This window comes from Scleropages formosus, chromosome 21 (genome assembly GCF_900964775.1).
Source record: "Scleropages formosus chromosome 21, fSclFor1.1, whole genome shotgun sequence".
Taxonomy (NCBI): domain Eukaryota; kingdom Metazoa; phylum Chordata; class Actinopteri; order Osteoglossiformes; family Osteoglossidae; genus Scleropages; species Scleropages formosus.
In genome coordinates this window covers 7288286-7309671 of record NC_041826.1, presented here as the reverse complement: position 1 = coordinate 7309671, position 21386 = coordinate 7288286, and the positions used below count along the sequence as shown (strand labels likewise).

The 21386-nt window shown below is 39.9% G+C and overlaps 1 protein-coding gene across 1 annotated transcript in view; it reads left to right on the top strand.

Moving 5' to 3' along the window:
- The window catches only part of LOC108924242 (titin-like), a 187098-nt gene that overhangs the window by 9618 nt on the left and 156094 nt on the right, over window positions 1–21386 (top strand). The window contains exons 8-38 of the mRNA XM_029247485.1: window positions 547–795; window positions 887–1000; window positions 1708–1965; window positions 2274–2339; window positions 2442–2700; window positions 2801–2876; window positions 2978–3175; window positions 3268–3410; window positions 3771–3958; window positions 4740–4970; window positions 5080–5324; window positions 5522–5742; window positions 7286–7450; window positions 7592–7760; window positions 9931–11633; window positions 11730–12011; window positions 12656–12922; window positions 13112–13384; window positions 13486–13749; window positions 13838–14098; window positions 15247–15507; window positions 17273–17536; window positions 17621–17881; window positions 17985–18245; window positions 18330–18590; window positions 18680–18821; window positions 19206–19374; window positions 19466–19697; window positions 19991–20275; window positions 20415–20540; window positions 20796–20984. Coding sequence (XP_029103318.1) covers window positions 547–795; window positions 887–1000; window positions 1708–1965; window positions 2274–2339; window positions 2442–2700; window positions 2801–2876; window positions 2978–3175; window positions 3268–3410; window positions 3771–3958; window positions 4740–4970; window positions 5080–5324; window positions 5522–5742; window positions 7286–7450; window positions 7592–7760; window positions 9931–11633; window positions 11730–12011; window positions 12656–12922; window positions 13112–13384; window positions 13486–13749; window positions 13838–14098; window positions 15247–15507; window positions 17273–17536; window positions 17621–17881; window positions 17985–18245; window positions 18330–18590; window positions 18680–18821; window positions 19206–19374; window positions 19466–19697; window positions 19991–20275; window positions 20415–20540; window positions 20796–20984 — 8083 coding nt within the window. The remainder of the gene's footprint in view (window positions 1–546; window positions 796–886; window positions 1001–1707; window positions 1966–2273; window positions 2340–2441; window positions 2701–2800; window positions 2877–2977; window positions 3176–3267; window positions 3411–3770; window positions 3959–4739; window positions 4971–5079; window positions 5325–5521; window positions 5743–7285; window positions 7451–7591; window positions 7761–9930; window positions 11634–11729; window positions 12012–12655; window positions 12923–13111; window positions 13385–13485; window positions 13750–13837; window positions 14099–15246; window positions 15508–17272; window positions 17537–17620; window positions 17882–17984; window positions 18246–18329; window positions 18591–18679; window positions 18822–19205; window positions 19375–19465; window positions 19698–19990; window positions 20276–20414; window positions 20541–20795; window positions 20985–21386) is intronic.

Here is a 21386-nt window from a genome sequence, read left to right as displayed (position 1 = left end):
TATTTTACTCATTTCCATAGTCATGTTTCTGGCCTAACTGCATTTTTCTTGTATCTTTGACAATGGGAGCACATTGACATTAAGGAATGAGAAAACTTTTTAGCCTTGGCAACTGTTGGGGGGCTACTGCAGAGCTAGCTAACTAGCTAAAAACTAGCTATGATAAAGATACCTGAGAGAGAGCACTGTTAAAGTGGGGAAAAAAGAAATACTGAAGTCTGTACTGCTATGTTGCTGTAGACTGTTCAGGAACATGCAGTCAGGGTAGCACATTTACATCACACCGCAGTCTTCTGCTGAAGTTCTCTTGTGTGCCACCGTGGGTTGACTTGTATTACCATATTAGATCACATAGTTTGAATCAGTGTATGGCTGTATTTTTAAAAATCCCCTAACAGCAGGATGAAATTATGTATTTCAATATTTTTTCATAAAAAATTGTGCATTGTATAATGTATATATTTTTGCAGGTTCTTTAAGAAGTGCCATGGATACTATATGATCTATGTGCTACGCTAAAATACAAACACTGCTTGTTATTTATAGGCTGAGGGAGGGAAAAAGGCAGAGGCGGTGGCCACAGTGCTTGCTGCTGTTGACCTAGCGCGCATTCGAAAGCCTGCACAGGCCGAGGGGGTTCGAACTGAAGAGGAGATCGTAGAGCGTGACTTAAAACAGCAGGCCCTGACCAAACAGACCTCCAAACAGCAAGTCACAACTGTAACAATGAAAACTGAGGCTGTTCAAACACCCCCTCCTATTGTCCTTGCTGAAGACAGTGTCAGTGTTTCTCAGGTTAGATGCATTTTCAACCAAACCATTCTTGATTAAAACAATTATTTGAATGTCTGTCATCATTCAGGCTGTAATTTGTTGGTTGCTATAGATCAAGAGAAGTAAGGAAACTCCCATCCATGTGGACCCTGCGCTTGCACCATCCCCAAGTCCTCATTTCACAGTTTCTAAAGTTACTGTTCCTAAACATGATCATAGTTATGAGGTAAGCATGGGTAATGTCAGGCAAGAAGTGAAACACCTTTACTTAAACAGAGTTTAATGTACTTCTGTTTCAAAAATATTAATGCTGTAGAAAATGTCAGCCAGAATAAAGTGTTAATTTCCTTTCTGTGTGTTTATTGTTAACAGTGACGACAAAAATCAAAATACAATTGTCACTTGTTCGGTATTTCTTAAGCATGCCTAAAAATTCTTGAAATGTCTTTGATGTAAGAGTCCTAATTATTTAGTATTTGGAACTCTGAGTAAGCTATGTATCTTTATAAATCAAGGAAGGTTGATAGATTCATATTTCAATAAGTAAGCAGCTAACTCTTCTGGCAGATGACAAAAAAGTTTCAGCTGATCCCTTCTTGCCTGACATGTAACCTTTTTTTCTGAAGTAGATATTCACTGAGCTTCTAATAATTCTGGTAGATTAATTTAGTTTTAATAACATGCCCAAAAGCCTGCACTGCTGTGCTTGTGTACTCTGACCATCCATGAGAATTGCATCATTCCCTTTCCAGAGTTTCACTTTTTATTCATTACAAACTGAAACTAACATTTGAATCACTTTCCAGCTCCATTCAGTGTAGTTTTTTGAAGCACAGCTAACTTCTCATTGTGTGCTAAACAAAAAAACAACAGTGTAATTCTATGAAAATGTTTTGTTTTGACTACAATTTTAATAATATTCTTCTTGGTCAGGTCTCAATAGCAGGTTCTGCTATTGCTACACTTCAGAAAGAGTTATCCTCTACTACTGCTTCTCAAAAGATCATCAGGCCTGTGAAGCCTCCTTCTCATAAGATTGTGGAGACCAGAGTGATGTCAGAACAAGTCCTGCCACCATTTAGAGATACCAGTGAGAGATATCAGGCATCTTTCACCACATCCATGCAGAAAGAGATAGGGCTTTCTTTTACAGGAGGGATGGAGCAAACACATGTCCAGTTGGAGAAAGAGGTTTGTTGTTCAGGTTGCTGCCTGTCATGAAACACCCTAACATTTTGTGTGTTCCTCACTGTCCTTTGTAACAGTTCCTTCTTCACAGTTCCCACCAAGCTCTTCTACTTTCATCATGGACCTAAATTACACCTTGAGTCCTGCTGTCCCCTCAGAATCTTCTATAACCTGTCCTTCATTTTCAGGAAGTTCTTACCTATTCATCTTCTGTTACCCTTTTTAAGCACGTTTTCTTTGGTCCATCCTTTAACACAGGAAGTGACATAGTGACGTGGTTTAGTTTTGACACAAACATATGATTGTTACAGGTGGTTGAAGCTGCAGCAGTCCCCTCACCTGCACAAGAAGCTGTGGTTCCTCCCACTCTTGTAGTCGTGAGTACAATATTTTACTGTAAACCTCTTTTGTTCTGGGGGCATATCTTTCACTACTTCCGTTGTTCTAATAATTGCAAAATTATGCTTTGCCTTTCTCAGGGTTTGAAGAATGTGACTGTCACTGAGGGAGAATCGGTGACTCTGGAGTGCCAGATATCCGGTCACCCAGCTCCAAGCATCATGTGGTTTCGTGAGGACTATAGAATTGAGAGTTCGATAGACTTCCAGATCACTTATGAAAATGGATATGCTCGTTTGGTTATCCGGGAGGCCTTTGCAGAGGACAGTGGTCGCTTTACTTGCACAGCTACCAGCGAAGCTGGAACTGTCAGCACTTCCTGTTACTTGCTTGTGAAGGGTAAGAAGTGTGGAACAAGTTAAAAAGGTGAAATTTTATTATAACTCACTTACTTGTTGTCAACATAGTCAATAAGATCATTTATACTTTCTATTTGCAGTGTCAGAGGAGATTGAGAGCAGAGAGGAAATAATCACTGCTGTCTCTGCACACATGGAAACTTTAGAGGAGAAACGGTGAGTGGTATCTATTTTATTGTTAAACTTCTAAAACTTAGTTAGGTGTTTAAACGGTTTGTCCAATAGTAACACTTGAACAAAACTCAATTTAACTTCAGCATTAGTACTGAAGTCAAAGAAGAAATATTAGAAGTGCCTGCTAGTGCAGAAGCTGTGGCACCTTTCTTCGTGAGGAAACCCACAGTGCAGAAGCTTGTGGAAGGTGGCAGCGTCATCTTTGAATGTCAGATAGGTGGTAGTCCCAAGCCTCACATTTACTGGAAGAAAGCTGGAGTTCCCCTTACGACTGGATACAGGTACTTGTAATCAACTCTAAGTACTTTAAATATTAGAACAAGTTTTCTGTTGTACAATATTCAGTTTTTAATGCTTCTTCCTCCTTTTACAGGTATAGAGTAACCTACAATAAGGAAACGGGCGAGTGCAAACTGGAGATTTCCATGACCTTTGCTGATGATGCAGGAGAATATTCTATCTGTGCCAGGAATCAGCTGGGAGAGGTCTCTGCATCAGCCAGTTTACTTGAGGAAGGTCAGTGCTATCAAAAGTTAAACCATGTAAATTGCATTTTCTTGAACTCGACTCCTTGTCGGGTCTCACTAGCCATCAGCTTTCCGCGTTGTCTTCGGTGGGGTTCTCTCCTTTTTATTACATACAGTGATACTTTTTGTCAACTGATCACCTATGGGGCTGCAAATGAAATTATCTGAACAGTGCCGCACACAAAGCATCTTTTCCGAAGGCCCTTGTCTGCACACTGAAAAGGAGTTCACTGCAGCCACATCCAGGAAAATGGGTCCATTTGTACACCACTACAAATGGTGTATTTGAGTTCACTGTAAAAATAGGAAAATACACTTTTTTTAATTACTTAAATTTTTTATTGCACAGAGGAATATGAAGCCTACATGAAGATGCATGAAATGACTATAATGACTGAAGGAATCATCATGGTGCAAGAACCTAGAGTAGCAGACGTCCCTCCAGTGGTCATGACCGAATATGAGAGGGAACAGATTCTTATGCAGAAGAGGATGACGCAGCAGACACAGATGCTGAAGACATTTGTAACTGAACAGGTGCTGAAATCATCTGAAATTTAAGAAATTACATTCACCTAAAAACATTTGCTTTAATCTTAAAAATCTTCAACATATTACACCTCTTGTTTATCATGTTTGCATGCATTGCTAATTACAGAGCAGTTATTCAAAATGAAGTAGCTTGTTACAAGAATTAGAGCTGTTGTGTTCCCCAGCCTATCCTGGAAACTTACAATGTGGTGTAGGGAACACTCTGTCCAGCACAGAACTTTTATTTTCTTATGGTCTGTTAACTTTCACTAACAGTAAAATTGTCTACTTTAAATTTTTTCAAAAAATGTGTGGTTTCCACAACCTCCTATTCACTCATGATCAATTTAACATTTGTCAGCATCTGACTGCTTTGTTTGCTTATTATCTGAATGACTGAAACTAGAAATACATTTTCTCCACAAATATTTAGTGCTGAGCGTTGACTGATTCATTTAATTTTCTTATGAAATGTTTGTCATATATTACTGATTACCAAAAATCTGGAACACAAGACCCAAGGTGTAAATGCTGTTGATGTCATCTGAGCTCACTCAGTCCCCATGTTCCTGTTCCTTTTCTAAGTGCATTTTATTACCAGTCAACAGCTATGTGTGGAACTGTCAGCTTGTCTTCGCTTCACCAAAAAATATGAAGAAAATACAATAAAAAATAAATAACTGAAAACATATTAAAAAATGTTTAGTATAGAAAATTTGTAACTTAAATGTCTGTAGACCGAGTGCACTTTAAATGGTATCAAAAACATTGCATTCCTTGCTTACAGGAATTCCAAATCTCTGCTTTTGAGGAGAGGATAATCCGTGAGATTGAGCTCCGCATTCTGAAGATTACTTACCAGGTGTTAGTAACCGAAGATGGGGAGGAGATGGTCATGAGTGTAGCTGAACACGAAGCTGTCGAGCCAGTCTTTGACACCCCTGTAAAGAATTACAGGATTTTGGAGGGAATGGGAGTTACTTTCCACTGCAAAGTGTCAGGAAATCCTTTGCCTAAGGTAAGAGACAGTATTTCCTCTGTAACGGGAGAAAATGTTTCCCAATTAATCAGCAAAGTAATTATCTGTGAGGATGTTAAATTTTTCTTTTTATTTTGGATCCTCAAAGATTGCTTGGTACAAAGATGGCAAGCGCATCATACACGGGGGACGTTATCAGATGGAGGTTCTACAGGATGGGAGAGCCAGTCTCCGAATTCCTGTCCTGCTGCCAGAGGATGAAGGTGTCTACACTGCTTTTGCTACCAACATGAAGGCAAATGCAGTCAGCTCTGGAAAACTGTATGTGGAACCCACTACTGTAGTTGGAGCTCAGCCGTACTTCCCCCAACCAGAGGCTATCAGGAGAATCAGGTTAGCTGAATTTTGATTCTTTCTGGAAGTCTATTTATGGAAACAGTTTTTAATACTGTTCATATCCAGTCTGATTTCATACATGCTATGATATTCTTTGACTTTGTGTATAATAGGTATGAATTGTTTTCAAGTATGTGTTTTTCTATATACTGATAAATTTTATGATGATCAATGTTATATCAATGTTTTCATAGTTCTACTTCTCCTCGCTCATTGAGTCGCTCTCCTGGACGTTCTCCTGGTCGCTCTCCTGCTCGCAGACTGGATGAGACCGATGAGAGCCAACTGGAAAGATTGTACAAGCCTGTATTTGTTGTAAAGCCCTCCTCTTTCAAGTGTTCAGAAGGGCAAACTGCCAGATTTGACTTGAAAGTTGTTGGTAGGCCCATGCCTGAAACTTTCTGGTTCCACAATGGTGAGTGATTACAGTACAGTTCTCTTTCTTCATTCTTAGTATATTTTCAGACAAATGGACAGATAAATAAGAATTCCATTAAACTGTAGTGGCTCTTCTTAAAATAAAATTTGAACTGTTTTTAATTTGTTTTGTTTGCATCTCCAAAATCACTTTTAATGTAAGAATTTCAGGTATTGCTGTAATAAATTAAAGACTGTATTTTAACATTTTTGTTAACTTGAAATTAAAACTAATTTAATTGCCTGAAAATAAAATGCATAGTCTCTGCAAATTACTATTCAGTGCCAAGTAAACACTGTTTATTCATTTAGCTGATGCTTTTCTCCAAAGTGACTTATAGTGTTAAGGTTATAATTATTTACTCATTTATACAGCTGGGTAATTTTTCTGGAGCAATTTTTAGGGTAAGTACCTTGCTCAAGGGTATTGCAGCTGGAGGTCAGATCAATCCTGCAACTTTTAGATCCAAAAGCAGCAACTCTAACCACCATGCTCCCAGCTGTCCTCTAACGGAATAGTTAAAAGACATGCTGTTTAGGTGGATTGGTGAATCTAAATCACCCATAATCTGTATATGTGAGTGACAGACAGAAAGTATGTTTCGCTGGTGTGTGAATGAGTGACTCATTGTATGTAGTGTATCTAGCAGTGTAAGTCATCTTGGATGAATAAGGTATAGACTGATAAACACTACATAGTGTTCCCTGGACATTGCTTTGGAGAAAAGTGTCTGCTAAATGAAGTAACATAAATGTAAACTATTGACTGATTAACCCATAAACATGTGCAGTGTTTGTCATTTTTCTGTTGATCACAGACATTCATCAACACTATGTATGAACTGTAAACACTGTGGAAGTGAGTTTTATTAAGTTGGTCCCACACTCTTTTCTCTGTGGTTGCATTTTACTGCTTGTTTTACAGCTATTCAATGGACTGATAACCACAGACCACTTTAAGCCCACAAATCAAATATGTTAAAATAATTTAACAGGGAAATCTTTGTATATTTGAAAATTCATAACCTGACCATTTGTGACAAGAAGGGACAGTGTATACAAATATGTTCAAGCTGCATATTAAGCTAAAGATATAAGTGAAAGTATTTTTGAAATACAGTCATTGCCCTGTTAATATCACACTTAGGGACTAAAGTTCTGTCAGTAACTACACTTGTCTGCTTGTTTGGTCAACTGCATATCCTGTTCAGTCATATTGGTCCAGAGTGTATATCTCAGAAGTAAATGGCAGGAGGTGGCGTGTACCCTGAATGCGAGTACAGTTCTTCAAAGGGCACACACTTATTCACACTCTTAGGGCAATAGGGTGGGGGGAAACAAGAGTATGTGGTAGAAACCTGTGTGAACATGGGGAGAACATAAAAACTCTACACAGACTGAACCAAATCAAAATGTCTTCAAGTGCACAGCTCAGGCACAGAAAGACACCACTTTTTCTTGTAGCACCACCAAACAACAAAGTAATAATTTTCTCCTGCATTTCTTATCAAGCCAAATATATATCTGACTGTATTTTTCAGGCCAGCAAATAGTGAATGACTATACCCACAAAATAGTGGTGAAGGAAGATGGAACTCAGTCACTGATTGTCGTCCCTGCCCTGCCTCATGACTCTGGAGAGTGGACTGTGGTTGCTCAAAACAGAGCTGGAAAGGCCTCTGTCTCAATGACTCTTACTGTGGATGGTGAGATATTACTAAAGATGTATTATTTCTATTGTGCAAAGACTGGACAAATTATTTGTTAACAGTACTTAGGTGAAAAAATCACTTCTGTTCTATATTATGTTTCTGTGTTTTTAAAATGCCTTAACTGTATATTCACAGCTAAGGAAAACTTGGTCAGACCCCAGTTCATTGAGAAGCTGAAAAACATTAGTGTTAAGGAAGGGACTTTGGTTGAGCTGGCTGTCAAAGCTATTGGAAATCCTCTTCCTGACATTGTCTGGTTGAAAAACAGTGACATCATTTCCCCACAAAAGCACCCTCATATTAGGTAAGTACTGGACTTTTTACTCAAATATTAAGGTCAGTATTTTAACTGAAACTCCAAATCCATATGAGAATGACAAATTTCAGTACAAATCCCAAATTAGTTTTCAGAAACACTTGAATTGTCTCCTAATAAGACACTGTATAGAGGAATACAGTTAGACAAGTAAGAGTACCACAAAGTCCAGGTATTTTTAGGCACAAGTTTAAAAACACACACACACACACACACACACACACACACACACACATTTTCAGAACCGCTTTTCCCATACGGGGTCACGGGGAACAGGAGCCTACCCGGTAACACAGAGCGTAAGGCCAGAGGGGGAGGGAACACACCCAGGACAGGACACCAGTCCGTCACAAGGCACTCCAAGCGGGACTCGAACCCTAGACCCACCGGAAAGCAGGACCGTGGTCCAACCCACTGTGCCACTGCACCCCGTGGTTTAAAAATACGTTTGTTTAAATTGATCCTTGCAATGTCTAATCACTTTTGGTGTTGAATGGATGATAATTTCACTGCTTAATGATGCTTTTTAAGTTGTTGTGGCTAAGTAGTAATTTTAATGCTGTTGATATCTTATATGTCTTCAGTGGGTCACTTTATGTTATTGCAGTCTGGGTGAGGTTTGCATGTTATTAAAGTGTTTGAATGGATTTCTGCTGAGTGCCTTGTTGACCCTCCACAGACTAAGGACATACAATCCAGGTGAATTGGTCACTCTAAGGGGGGTGCGGTGGTGCAGTGGGTTGGACCAAGTCCTGCTTTCTGGTGGGTCTGGGGTTCGAGTCCCGCTTGGGGTGCCTTGCGATGGACTGGTGTCCCATCCTGGGTGTGTCCCCTCCTCCTCCAACCCTACGCCCTGTGTTGCCGGGTTAGGCTCCGGCTCCCCGTGACCCTGTATGGGACAAGTGGTTCAGACGGTGTGTGCGCGCGTGTGCGCGTGCGCGCGGTCACTCTGAATTGCCCTTAGTGAGTGTGTGCATGTGTGGCTACCCTGCAACGGAGTGGTGTTCCATTCAGGGTGTACCCTCTCAGTCTTGTGCCCACTACTTCTGGGACAAGCTCTGGATCACTGTGACTGCTCGGAACAAGTGGTTATTGAAATTGGATGGATGTATGGATGGATTTAAATCTTCTTAAATGGAGGGAAAAATTGCTCAGTGGTGCTTTTAAAACTCAAAATGGACTAGTTTGGTGAAGTCCACTTTGTTTCATTCAGGTCTAACAATAGAAATACTGTTATTTTAAGTAACAGGAATATTTTTTGTACTCCTAATTCATTCATAGAATTTACCTTCTATGATGTCAGTCAAACTGGGACAAAACACTAACCTTAGTTATTCTAAGCACTAAGCCATAATCTCATTGCACAGAGAAAATTTAATTTTTTGACATCCACTGCTCATAAGTCACGTTGGTTACACATAATGTATGATGGTCTAGTAATATGAGATTGGTAATGGTTCACAGCAAAAGTGACTGTGACTGATAGCTGTCAATGGCTACTGACATTCACATAAGGTGTTAAATGACAATTATGTTACTAATATTTTGCAGTAAAAATAATGATTTGTTTTATGGAGGAAAAAACCATGTAAAAAATTCAAATGTGGTTACAGTTAGAGTGATAAAATGTAATAGGATTAAAGTATATCTGAGTCTACAAATTTACTTAAGTATGTATATAAATAAATATATCAAAGCCAAACTATATTATCATAAGTACATCCTCTCCAGAAAAGTTTGTTAAGTACAAGTAAATGCATAAATATAGGTGCTTATTACTAACTTTTAGTGTGACTCCCCAGTCTGGGACAGGTTGTCTCAAGCTCCAGTGATTTGGCATAGATTGGTCTATGTCATATTCCTTGTATACGTTTGCTTATTTCACTTCTTTGTTCAAGTTTAGACTACTGTATACCCCAAGTTAACAAACACTACTTGACTGAAATTTACATTTATTCATTTAGCAGACTCTTTTCTCCAAAGCGACGTACATCTCATAGAAAATACAAATTGTACATTACCTTAGGAGAAAACGATATAGCTGGAGATGTGTGATTCTGAAGTACAGTTAGTTTGTTTCCTTCACCATATGCACCAGCATTCGTCACACAAGTAGCTACATAAAGATGATGTTAATTATTATGAATCTTATTTACAGGATTGAAGGCACCAAAGGAGCAGCTAATTTCAAGATTGCATCAACAACTGGCTCTGATAGTGCCTGGTACACAGCCACAGCAATCAACAAGGCTGGGCGAGACACTACCCGGTGCAGGGTCAATGTGGAGGTAGAGTTTGCTGAACCAGAACCAGAGAGAAAGCTTATCATTCCGAAAGGAACATACAAAGCCAAGGAGATTGCTGCACCAGAGCTAGAACCCCTGCACCTCCGCTATGGTCAAGAGCAGTGGGAGGAAGGTGATCTGTATGACAAGGAAAAACAGCAGAAGCCACACTTCAAGAAGAAACTCACATCAGTCCGGCTGAAGCGATTTGGCCCTGTACACTTTGAGTGCAGGCTTACACCTATTGGTGATCCTACAATGGTGGTGGAATGGCTTCATGATGGCAAACCCCTGGAGGCTGCCAATAGGCTCCGCATGATAAATGAGTTTGGTTACTGCAGTCTCGACTATGAAGTGGCATATGCCAGAGATAGTGGTGTTGTTACTTGTAGAGCAACAAATAAGTATGGAGTTGACCAAACTTCTGCTACCTTAATTGTGAAGGATGAAAAAGGCCTTGTGGAGGAGACTCAACTACCGGAGGGTCGGAAGGGAATGCAGAGGATTGAAGAGATGGAACGTTTGGCCCATGAAGGTGCTCTTGCTGGAGTCACAGCTGAGGAGATTTCTGAGAAGACCAAACCAGAGATTGTACTGGTTCCTGAACCTGCACAGGTATTGGAGGGTGAGACAGCAAGGTTCCGTTGCAGGGTGACTGGTTACCCCACACCTAAGGTTAACTGGTACCTTAATGGACAACTAATCCGTAAAAGCAAGCGGTTTAGGCTCCGATATGATGGTATTTACTACCTTGAGATTACTGACAGCAAATCTTATGATTCTGGAGAGATCAAAGTTGTGGCAGAAAACCCTGAAGGTGTGAGTGAGCATTGTGTGAAGCTAGAAATCCAACAGAGAGAGGATTTTAGATCCATACTTCGCCGTGCCCCTGAATTGAAAGCTCCTGAATCTGGGACTTCTCCAGATCGTGGCAGAGTGTCCTTTGAAGTTCAAAAGGTTGACAAGCCTGTTGACACTACTCAGCCTAAAGAGATAATTAAGCTAAGGAAAGCAGAGAGAGTTGTTCATGAAAAATCCACAGAAGAGACGGAGGAGCTGAGAAGTAAATTTAAGCGTCGCACAGAGGAGGGCTATTATGAAGCAATCACTGCTGTTGAGTTCAAGTCTCGTAAACGAGATGATTCCTATGAAGAACTGCTGAAGAAAACAAAAGAGGAACTTCTTCATTGGACCAAAGATGTCCCTGAAGAAGAAAAGAAAAAGGAAGAGGAAAGAGGGAAAGTGACTATTCCAAAGATTAAACCAGAGAGAGTTGAGTTATCTCCTAGCATGGAAGCTCCAAAGATCATGGAACGCATCCAGAGCCAGACCGTTTCCCAGACTGATGAAGTCCGCTTCCGTGTCAGAGTGGTTGGTAAACCTGATCCAGAATGTCAGTGGTTCAAGAATGGTGTTCTCCTAGAGAAGTCTGACCGTATTTACTGGTACTGGCCCGAAGACAATGTGTGTGAATTAGTAATAAGAGATGTCTCAGCTGAAGACTCTGCTAGCATTATGGTCAAAGCCATCAACATTGCTGGGGAAGCTTCAAGTCATGCATTTCTTCTGGTTCAAGGTGAAGTATTTAAATTTTGTCCATTTTCCCTTAAAATAAATGGTCACTGCTTGTAATAATAATGCAGAGAGTATTTTTCTTCTGTGTTTATTTTAGCCAAGCAAGCTGTTGTCTTTACTCAAGAACTTGAAGATATCATTGCCAAAGAGAAGGACACCATGGTAACATTTGAATGTGAAACCAGTGAGCCCTTCGTAAAAGTAAAGTGGCTGAAGAACAACATGGAGATTTTCTCTGGTGATAAATATAGAATGCACTCTGACAGGAAGGTGCATTTCCTCTCTGTACTGATGATTGAAATGAAGGACATTGCAGAATACACTTGTTGTGTTGTTGAAGATGACCATATTAGAACTACTGCGAAACTCACTGTTGAGGGTAAGACATCTGATATATTTTTCAGTGTTTTCAGTTTATATACACCTATACCGCAGCATCCAAACTAATTGCTTTCTTGAAAATCTGCCTGTGAGACAAATGCCCAGATTGTGAACAACTAATTATCATTATTTCTTATGGGAAAAATTATGATTTGTTCCAAGAGTAGTTAATGTTTCCTTGAGTGGTGCAAATTTTCAAAGTAACAATTTCTTACAGTCATTCGTTGGTTCGTTAAGGAATGTAAATGTGTAAACATGATGATTACATCATGAAGGATATCATAGGTATAGTTTTATTGAGGGTTACTATGAAGACTTTGGCTGCAATGTAACTGGCTGGAAACTTAGCAAGTTTTTACAATCTTGTTTCTCTCATGAACAAACCAAGATAACGTCAGTTCCTAGCATCCTCAGTTTTTATGCAGAGGTGTTTGTGTGTTCCTCTTCCTGAATTAGTTACTGATTTGAGCAGGTATATCAATAAATTTGTACGAGTGGATATATTTCACTCGGAATTTGATGCATGTACACAGAAAAAAGTTTGAATAACTGTGAACAAGGGCCACTGATGTAAATTTTCTGATTGTCTGAAAAAGGGTCTGTACGCAGTGTAATACACCATATGGTGTCATTGCTTTCCAGGTGCTCCCCTGGACATTCTGACAGCGCTGGAGAATATAGAGGTTCCTGAGACCTACTCTGGAGAGTTTGAGTGTGAAGTATCTCGTGAAGATGCTGAGGGTACCTGGTATTTTGAGGGAAAGGAGATCACTCCCAGTAGCAAATATGTTATGTCATCTCGTCGAGGACGCCATTCTCTTTGTGTAAGAGACGTGAAAAAGGAGGACCAGGGAAAATACAGTTTTGTTGTTGGTGACTTGAAGACAGCTGCCTCCTTGACGATGAAATGTAAGAATTTATGCAGTTCTTTTTATTCAGTGGAATTTGAGTGATAACAGTGGTAGAAAATAATGTAATGGAAGTTAAACAATGAATTTTTGGTATTTGTCAGTTTTACTTATCTGGTGTTCTACAGAATGGCAAAAAGGAAGAAAATGCAAGTTAAATGCATTATGAAAATTTCTTTCTCCTTTTTAGTGCGACCTGTTACGTTGATGCAAGGCCTATCGGACCTTTCCGTCTGTGAAGGTGACATCGTACAACTGGAAGTAAAGTTCTCCCAGGAAAATGTTGAAGGCATCTGGATGAGAAGTGGCCAAGCCATCTTGGCCACTGATCGCATTCACATTGTCATTGACAAGCTTGTTCACAAACTTCTTATTGAAGATGCCCAAAGGAGTGATGCTGGGATGTACTCTTTTTTTGTTCCTGCTCAGGACATAACTTCTTCTGCAAAGCTTACTGTTCAGTGTAAGCTATTGGTTTATTTTATTCATTTTTGAATTATTCTGATTTATTTCAAATTTAGTTGCATAGCATGTTGTTTTCAATTTTAATGCCTTTTCTTACAGCTATTGGTATCTTGACACCGCTTAAAGATGTGACCTCAGTTGAAGGCACTAAAGCTGTGCTTGAGGCTAAAATCTCTGCAGCAGATATCAGCTCAGTAAAATGGTATCATAATGACAAGCTGATTGTGCCAAGCGAGAGGGTTCAGTTTGTTGCTAAAGGGTCGAAACAGCGATTGGTCTTTAGCAGAACGTTTGCCTCAGATGAAGGATGCTATAAGCTGGTTGTTGGCAAAGCTGAGACCAGCTGCAATTTAACAATTGAGAGTAAGTATTTATGCTATTGACCAGATAAATGAGAATATATGTTATTGTCATTGATGGTGAACATAATCACATTTATTTGTTTGTTTAGAAATTGAGATTTTGAAGCAAATGGAGGACCAGATGTGCACCGAAACCCAAAACGTCACTTTTGAAGTAGACTTGTCTCACTCTGGTATTGATGCTGTGTGGACCTTCAAAAATCAGACTCTTAAAGCAGGAGCCAAGTACAAGATGGAGGCCAAGGGCAAGCGCTATACCTTGACTGTCATAAACACAATGAAGGATGAAGAAGGGCTGTATACCTTTGCAGCTGGTGAAAAGACAACAAGTGCAAGGCTAAGTGTAACAGGTAAGATGCTTTTATTGTAATTTTTTTAAACTTTCAGACGAATGACGAATGTATTCAGATTTATGGTCTGACAAATGTGCGTACAATGATTAGCTACCAGTGGATAATTTACTATATATAATTGATGTAGTCTATATTTTACACGCGGGGGAGGGGGGTTCCGCAGTGGGTTTGACCAGGTCCTGCTTTCTGGCAAGTCTGGGATTCAAGTCCCGCTTGGGGTGTTTTGTGACACACTGGCATCCCCTCCTGGGTGTCTCCGCTCCCCTCTCCCGTCCCAAGTGTGGTCGCGGCAAACCAGAGCCTAACCCGGCAGCACAGGGCGTAAGGCTGGAGGGGGAGGGGGCACACCCCGGACGGGATGCCAGTCCGCCGCAAGGCACCCCAAGCAGGGCTTGAACTCCAGACCTACACACACACACACACACACACACACACACACACACACCATCTGAAACCGCTTGTCCCATGTGGGGTCGCGGAGAGCCGGAGCCTAACCCGGCAGCACAGGGCGTAAGGCTGGAGGGGGAGGGGACACACTCAGGACAGGACGCCAGTCCGTCGCAGGGCACCCCAAGCAGGGCTCGAACTCCAGACCCGCCACTTCTAATACATCTAATATGAATATATCCAATGTTGTTTGTACTTTTGTACACTTCGAGCTCTATGTTACTTTGGAGAAGAACACCTGCCAAATGAATCAATGTAAAGTAATTTGAGTTCAGGTTTACTATTAATGTCTCCAACGCATTGATGTATTGGTAAAAATGCCTGTATAATGGGTAAAATCCCAGGGCAGAAACTTGTTCTATGAAGGATGATTGTATTTATATTTACTAAATGAAAATACTTCACTTTGGACTGGTAAATAATCGTACAGTTGGGGGTTTTCCTTAAAATCCTGACTGCATTTCTTTGAAGAGTTTGCAATCTGAAATAAATTGTTGCATAATCTTAAAAACCTGGGCGTTATTTCATATGCCTGATTGAACTCTGTGTAGCTCGTAAATGTGTTTATACATTTCTGATTTGTATAGCTGTGACAATAGAGTTGATAATTTCAGACTTTACAAAAATGACATTAAAATGTCTTTTAAATATGATACAATTTAGTGCAGTGATTAAACTGAGAAACCCTGTTGTTCCAGGTGGTGCTGTTAAAAGACCTCTCCAAGATGTGACTGTAGCGGAGTCCCAGACTGCTGAGTTGGAGTGTGAGGTTGCCAACCCCACTGCTGAGGGCAAATGGCTGAAGGATGGCCATCCTGTAGAATTCAGTGACAACATCAGGAGTGAGGAATTTGGAGCTGTTAGAAAGCTTGTGATCATCATTACAAGACCTCAGGACATTGGGGAATACACTTACCAGGTTGCAAATTCTACAACTACAGGCAACCTGAAAGTTGAAGGTAATGTGACATTTTTTAATTGGCTTTATGAACACCACAGGGTAACAGTAACATACAGGGAGGGACAGTATGTTTACGTACAAAGAACAAGGGCTCAGAGTCAAAATGTTACAATATCTAACAGGTATGACCACATAGCACATTCTGATTATTTCCAGAAGTGTCCAAACATTCCAGAATTCATTAGAATTGTCATGCAAATCAAATGTTAATTTGTTTAAATATAACATAAAGCATTCATCTTCCTCAAGCTAGTCTACACACATTGCCATGGCAGGTTTACATTTTGAAATAATTCATCACGGGGGGGTGTGGTGGCTCAACGGGTTTGGCCGGGGTCTGCTCTCCGGTGGGTCTGGGGTTCAAGTCCTGCTTGGGGTGCCTTGCGACGGACTGGCGTCTCGTCCTGGGCGTGTCCCCTCCCTCTCCAGCCTTGCGGCCTGTGTTGCCGGATTAGGCTCCGGCTCGCTGCAACCCCGCTCAGGACAAGCGGCTTCAGTGTCCGTGCGTGCGTGCGTGCGTGCGTGCGTGCGTGATAATTTATCATAGCACTGTGGCACAGCAAGTAGCGTTGCTGTCTGACAGTGCCTGGGTGGTGCAAGAGGATGTAGGTTGGATACCCAGTCAGTCTCTGTGGAGTTTGCATGTTCTTCCCTGTGTCTGTACTCTGGTTCCTTCCCTCAGTGCAAAGGCATGCTGTGCAGGTGGATTAGTGACTCTAAAGTCACCTGTTGTGTATGTGTGTATGAGTGACAAAGAAAGTGTGTTTCATTGGTGTATAGATGAGTGACTCATATCTTGGGTGAATAAGGTGTGGACTTTGGAAGTCACTTTGGAGAAAAGCATCTGTTAGATGAATAAATGTAATTATTTTAATGAACATTTTATATAATACAGACTATTTCTGTACACCCAGTAAATCTTAGAAACACAACTGTAAAATAGCTAATCTTTAAACACAAAATATAATGAAGTAAAAAGAAAATATACACTTGGAAAAACACTCTCAGACATAGACTGGTTGAGGTTCATGTTTGTTTCTGGTACTGCTCATGCAATACAAAAAAAGAGCTTTGTGGACACCTGCGGTTAAAAAACCTTTGCACACCCGTCTACTTCAAAAAAGCTTTGCTTGCATGTGTGTTTTGAAAAACCTTTGTGGACAGGCATGCAGACTTCATTGAATAAAAACTTGAAAAAAAATGTAATTTTCCAGGAACAAACCACAAAAAAGAAAAACTGCATTGTACTGTAACTCGTTTTAATGTAATGTTACACTACTTTTGTCTTGCAATGTTAGGGATAATTTTGGGTAATCTTGGGATGAACTTGCACTGAAATTCAAAAAGTTCTTTTATTTTTCGATATTTGGTCTGTTCTTAGTGAAAAAATTAGGACCAGATAATCGGAGATAACACACGCACACACAGACGCTGTCTGAACCGCTTGTCCCATACGGGGTTGCGGGGAACCGGGACCTAACCTGGCAACGCAGGGCGTAAGGCTGGAGGGGGAGGGGACACACCCAGGACGGGACACCAGACCGTTGCAAGGCACCCCAAGCGGGATTCAAACCCCAGACCCACCGGAGAGCAGGACCCGGTCCAACCCACTGCGCCACTGCGCCAGCGCGCCCCCCAATGGGAGAAAAGTGTATAATAATTTAATTAAAACTACGTCATTATTTTGACAGAATAATGCATAGTTTCATAAAGTATGATTGAATTATTTTGTGCTAATCATATCCCACCACTAAACTGCACAGCTGTGAAAGTAAAGAAGACACTGAAGAACCAGACTGTAACTGAGACCCAGGAGACAGTTTTCAGTCTTGAACTCACCCATGAGAATGTTAAGGGGTCACAGTGGATTAAGAATGGTGTAGAGATCCGCCCCAGTGACAAATATGAGATCAGAGTAGATGGCATGGTCCACAGCCTGAAGATCAAGAACTGCACAACACAAGATGAGTCTGTCTATGGATTCAAACTTGGAAGGCTCTCTGCAAATGCAAGGCTTAATGTTGAGAGTAAGTTAAAGATTTTAATTGAAGTTGTAAATAGAGAACAAAAAAAATACATATTTTTAACTGGCACTGTCGTTTTTTTCCTAGCAATTAAGATTGTGAAGAAGCCAAAGGATGTGACCTCTCTCGAGGATAGTACAGCCTCCTTTGAGCTAAGTCTGTCTCATGACAACATTCCAGTGACATGGATGTTTAACAGTGTTGAGCTGAAGCCCAGTGAAAACTGTAAGATTCTGTCTGAGAGAAAGGCTCACAAGCTGATAATTCAGAATGTGAACAAACACAATGCTGGAGAATACACGGCCATCATTGGGCACTTGCAGTGCAGTGCCACTTTATATGTTGAATGTAAGAATCTTAATTTGTTCAGTTAAGCTGTTGTTACTTAATGTAGAATATATATGTAAGCTGTATACATAACTATACTGATTTTTTTCATGGCTGATTACAGCCTTACGGATCACAAAAACCATGAAGAATATTGAGGTCCCCGAAACCCAGGTGGCTAGCTTTGAATGTGAAGTGTCACACTTCAATGTCCCATCCACTTGGCTGAAAAATGGAGTGGAAATTGAGATGAGTGAGAAATTCAGAATTGTAGTACAGGGAAAACTTCACCAGCTCAAGATAATGAACACCAGCAGAGAAGATTCAGCAGAATACACTTTCATCTGTGGAAATGACAAAGTTTCTGCCACTCTAACAGTCAATCGTAAGTCATTGTCTCTACTCTTCCTTAATTTAAAGCCTTCAAGTTATCTAATGCTCACTAAACGTGTTTTTCCACCCCTTTCAGCCATTTTGATCACGTCCATGCTCAAAGACCTCAATGCTCAGGAGAGGGACACAATCACCTTTGAGGTGAATGTAAACTATGAAGGAATAACTTATAAATGGTTGAAGAATGGTGTAGAGATCCGTTCCACAGAGAGATGCCAAATTCGTTCTAAACAACTTACTCACTCACTGACCATACGGAATGTACACTTTGGAGATGTTGGAGAATACCAGTTTGTTGCTGGATCTGCAGCAACTTCAGCCAACCTATATGTTGACGGTAAATATAGTTTATGTGATTCATTATGACGCTTTTGATTTGTGGATATTGTGTTTTCTCAGTTTTACATATTATTATTTGACTTTCAGCGCGTGTTATTCAAATTACAAAGCACATCAAAGATATCAAAGTAATAGAGAAGAAGAAGGCTGTTTTTGAATGCGAAGTTTCTGAGCCAAATATCCAAGTGACATGGATGAAAGATGGACAGGAGTTGGAATTATCTGACCGGTATGTTGTTCTACTGAAGCTCTGTTGAATGGTTTTTTTCTTTTTTGGCCACTGTTTTTACTCTTAATTTCTTTAAAAAAACTCCTTAGTTTAGTTAAAGTGTTTTGAATATCTCTTTATTTTTTAACTTTTTTACTCTTGTTAACGTATCAGTTTCATTTCTTCCAACATACCTTACAGTAATCATCATAATTTCAAAATAACTTTTGCACATTTTAATAACCAGCAATTTCAGGACAAGACAAGCTAATTGTTTTTCTTTTCTATTGTGTTATGATGGGAATAAAGTTAACTACAGAATGAGGGCTCCTTAGATCCTTCAAGGTTAATTCCAGTTATGTTGTAAGATGTGGTTTATTTTTCTTTTTTGTGTGGTATTTTCAGATACAAGGTTTCTACTGAAAAATACCTGCACAGGCTGTTGATCCAGACTGTCCGTTTGTCTGATGCTGGAGAGTACTGTGTGGTAGCTGGTTCTAGTACTTCTAAGGCTCAGCTCACTGTGGAGGGCCGTGATGTCCGGATCACAGATCTTGTGGAGAAAGAGATTACTGTAAATATCAATTCCCTGTGGCTGAAGTGGAAAAGAAGAAAATCTGTTTCTCTAGTGTATAGAATTATATTTTCATTTTTATGTTTCTTAGGTTGTTGAAAAGCAGAGGGCAACATTTGAGTTTGAAGTCAATGAAGATGAAATTGAAGGCCGTTGGCTGAGAAATGGCATTGAGATTAATTTTTCAGTTGAAGAGCGGTTCAACTATGTAGCCATCAGAAAAATTCATCGTTTAACCATCTCTGAAACATATCGCAGTGATGCTGGAGAGTACACATTTATTGCTGGCAGGAACAGAAGCATGGTTACACTCCATGTCAACAGTGAGCGGCATTTAATTTCCATTCCGTTTTTTATCTTCCTTTTGATCAAAAAATATACTGTATATGTATTGCTAGTTCTTTATGAATAGCATGCAAACAAGTGTATAAATGCATATGAGAATTAGCAAAAAAAGTTCAAATTGAAGAGTATATATTTCAGTGTTTACCACACATTTGGCCAGTCATGTTACATATTTATGCTATATCATTTTTTTAATTAAAAACTAAAAATTCTCTAAGGACATTAAGAAGTAATAGATATTTTGTATTTTGTAATGTTTCTGTTACTTCAGTACCTGAGCCACCACAGATTATTCAGCACATGAAGCCCCAGTCTGTTGAGGCTGGCAAACCTGCCCGGTTCTCCGTAGTCGTGACAGGCGTTCCTCAGCCACAGGTGTTCTGGTACAAAAACTCCCAGATCCTGTCTTCTGGGTTCAAGTGCAAGTTCTTACAAGATGGGAATGAGTACACACTACTTCTCGTTGAAGCCTTCCCTGAGGATGCAGCAGTCTACAGCTGTGAGGCTAAAAATGAATCTGGAGAGGCCACCAGCAGTGCTGCTTTAAATGTTGAAGGTATGGATCAGTTGTAGTTACAATGATAGTAAGGATCTGAATTAATTGAATATGTATTTTCAGTCCTCTATTTTGTGCGTGTGGAAAGCAGTATTCTAATTTGTAAATGAAATTAGTTGTATTTTTAAATCTGTTTTAGTTCCTGAGGTGATTTCTCCTGATACTGGAACTCCACTGTCTCCTCCTGTGGTCCTTTCTCCTATTTACAACACCTCTGTTAAAGAAGGAGAGTCGGCTCGCTTCCAGTGCCGTGTCTCTGGAGAAGGTATTTTGACTTCAGTTCAGTTCAGAGGAATGCTGATATCTGCGAAGACCTGCTGTTATGTTGTTTCATATTCAGATTCTAAGAAGATATAGCTTAGAGAATAGTTCATATTCTGTAACTACCCTAAACTAAAAATTCTCATTAGATCCCCCTGTTAAGGGATGCGGCTTAGGAAAATTACCATTTTGTAATGGAAGTACTTTATACACTGCATTGCTTGTAATTTGAATGAGATTGTCCGTTTTCTCTTGTTAGACTTGAACATTTTCTGGTACTCTAAAGACAAGGAAATCAAGCAGTCCAACATCTTCAGAATGTCCCAGTTTGATGATAACTGCCAATTGGAGATTGCTAGAGTTTATTCTGATGATGCGGGAGAGTACACTTGTGTGGCCAGAAATCCAGCTGGAATGGTGTCTTGTGCTGCCTTTTTGACTGTTGATGGTGAGTTCTCAGCTGATTTGTGAAAAATAGATATATGATGCATGAAGCGGTGGTGATATTGTAATTATGCAGAAAGCAGATTATTGAACAGTAAAATAGTTCTTTCTAGCACAAAAAGAAGTTGATGATGATGCATCTTAAGTACCATGCTTTAACAAGTTTTTTCACAAGCATAATGACTGTAAAAATTCTGCCCATCATAAATTGCACTGTGCCTTATGGAAATTTGAGATTCCATGCTTGTGTAAATGGAAAACTTGTTCCCGATAGCTCATTCCAGTTCATAAGACAAACAAAACATGCAAACACATTCTTCTCACTCTTTAACTAATTTCATATTGCTAAAAATATTTTTTTCGAAATTTCTAGATAGTTGCTCAGATTTGTTCAACAAATAAATAT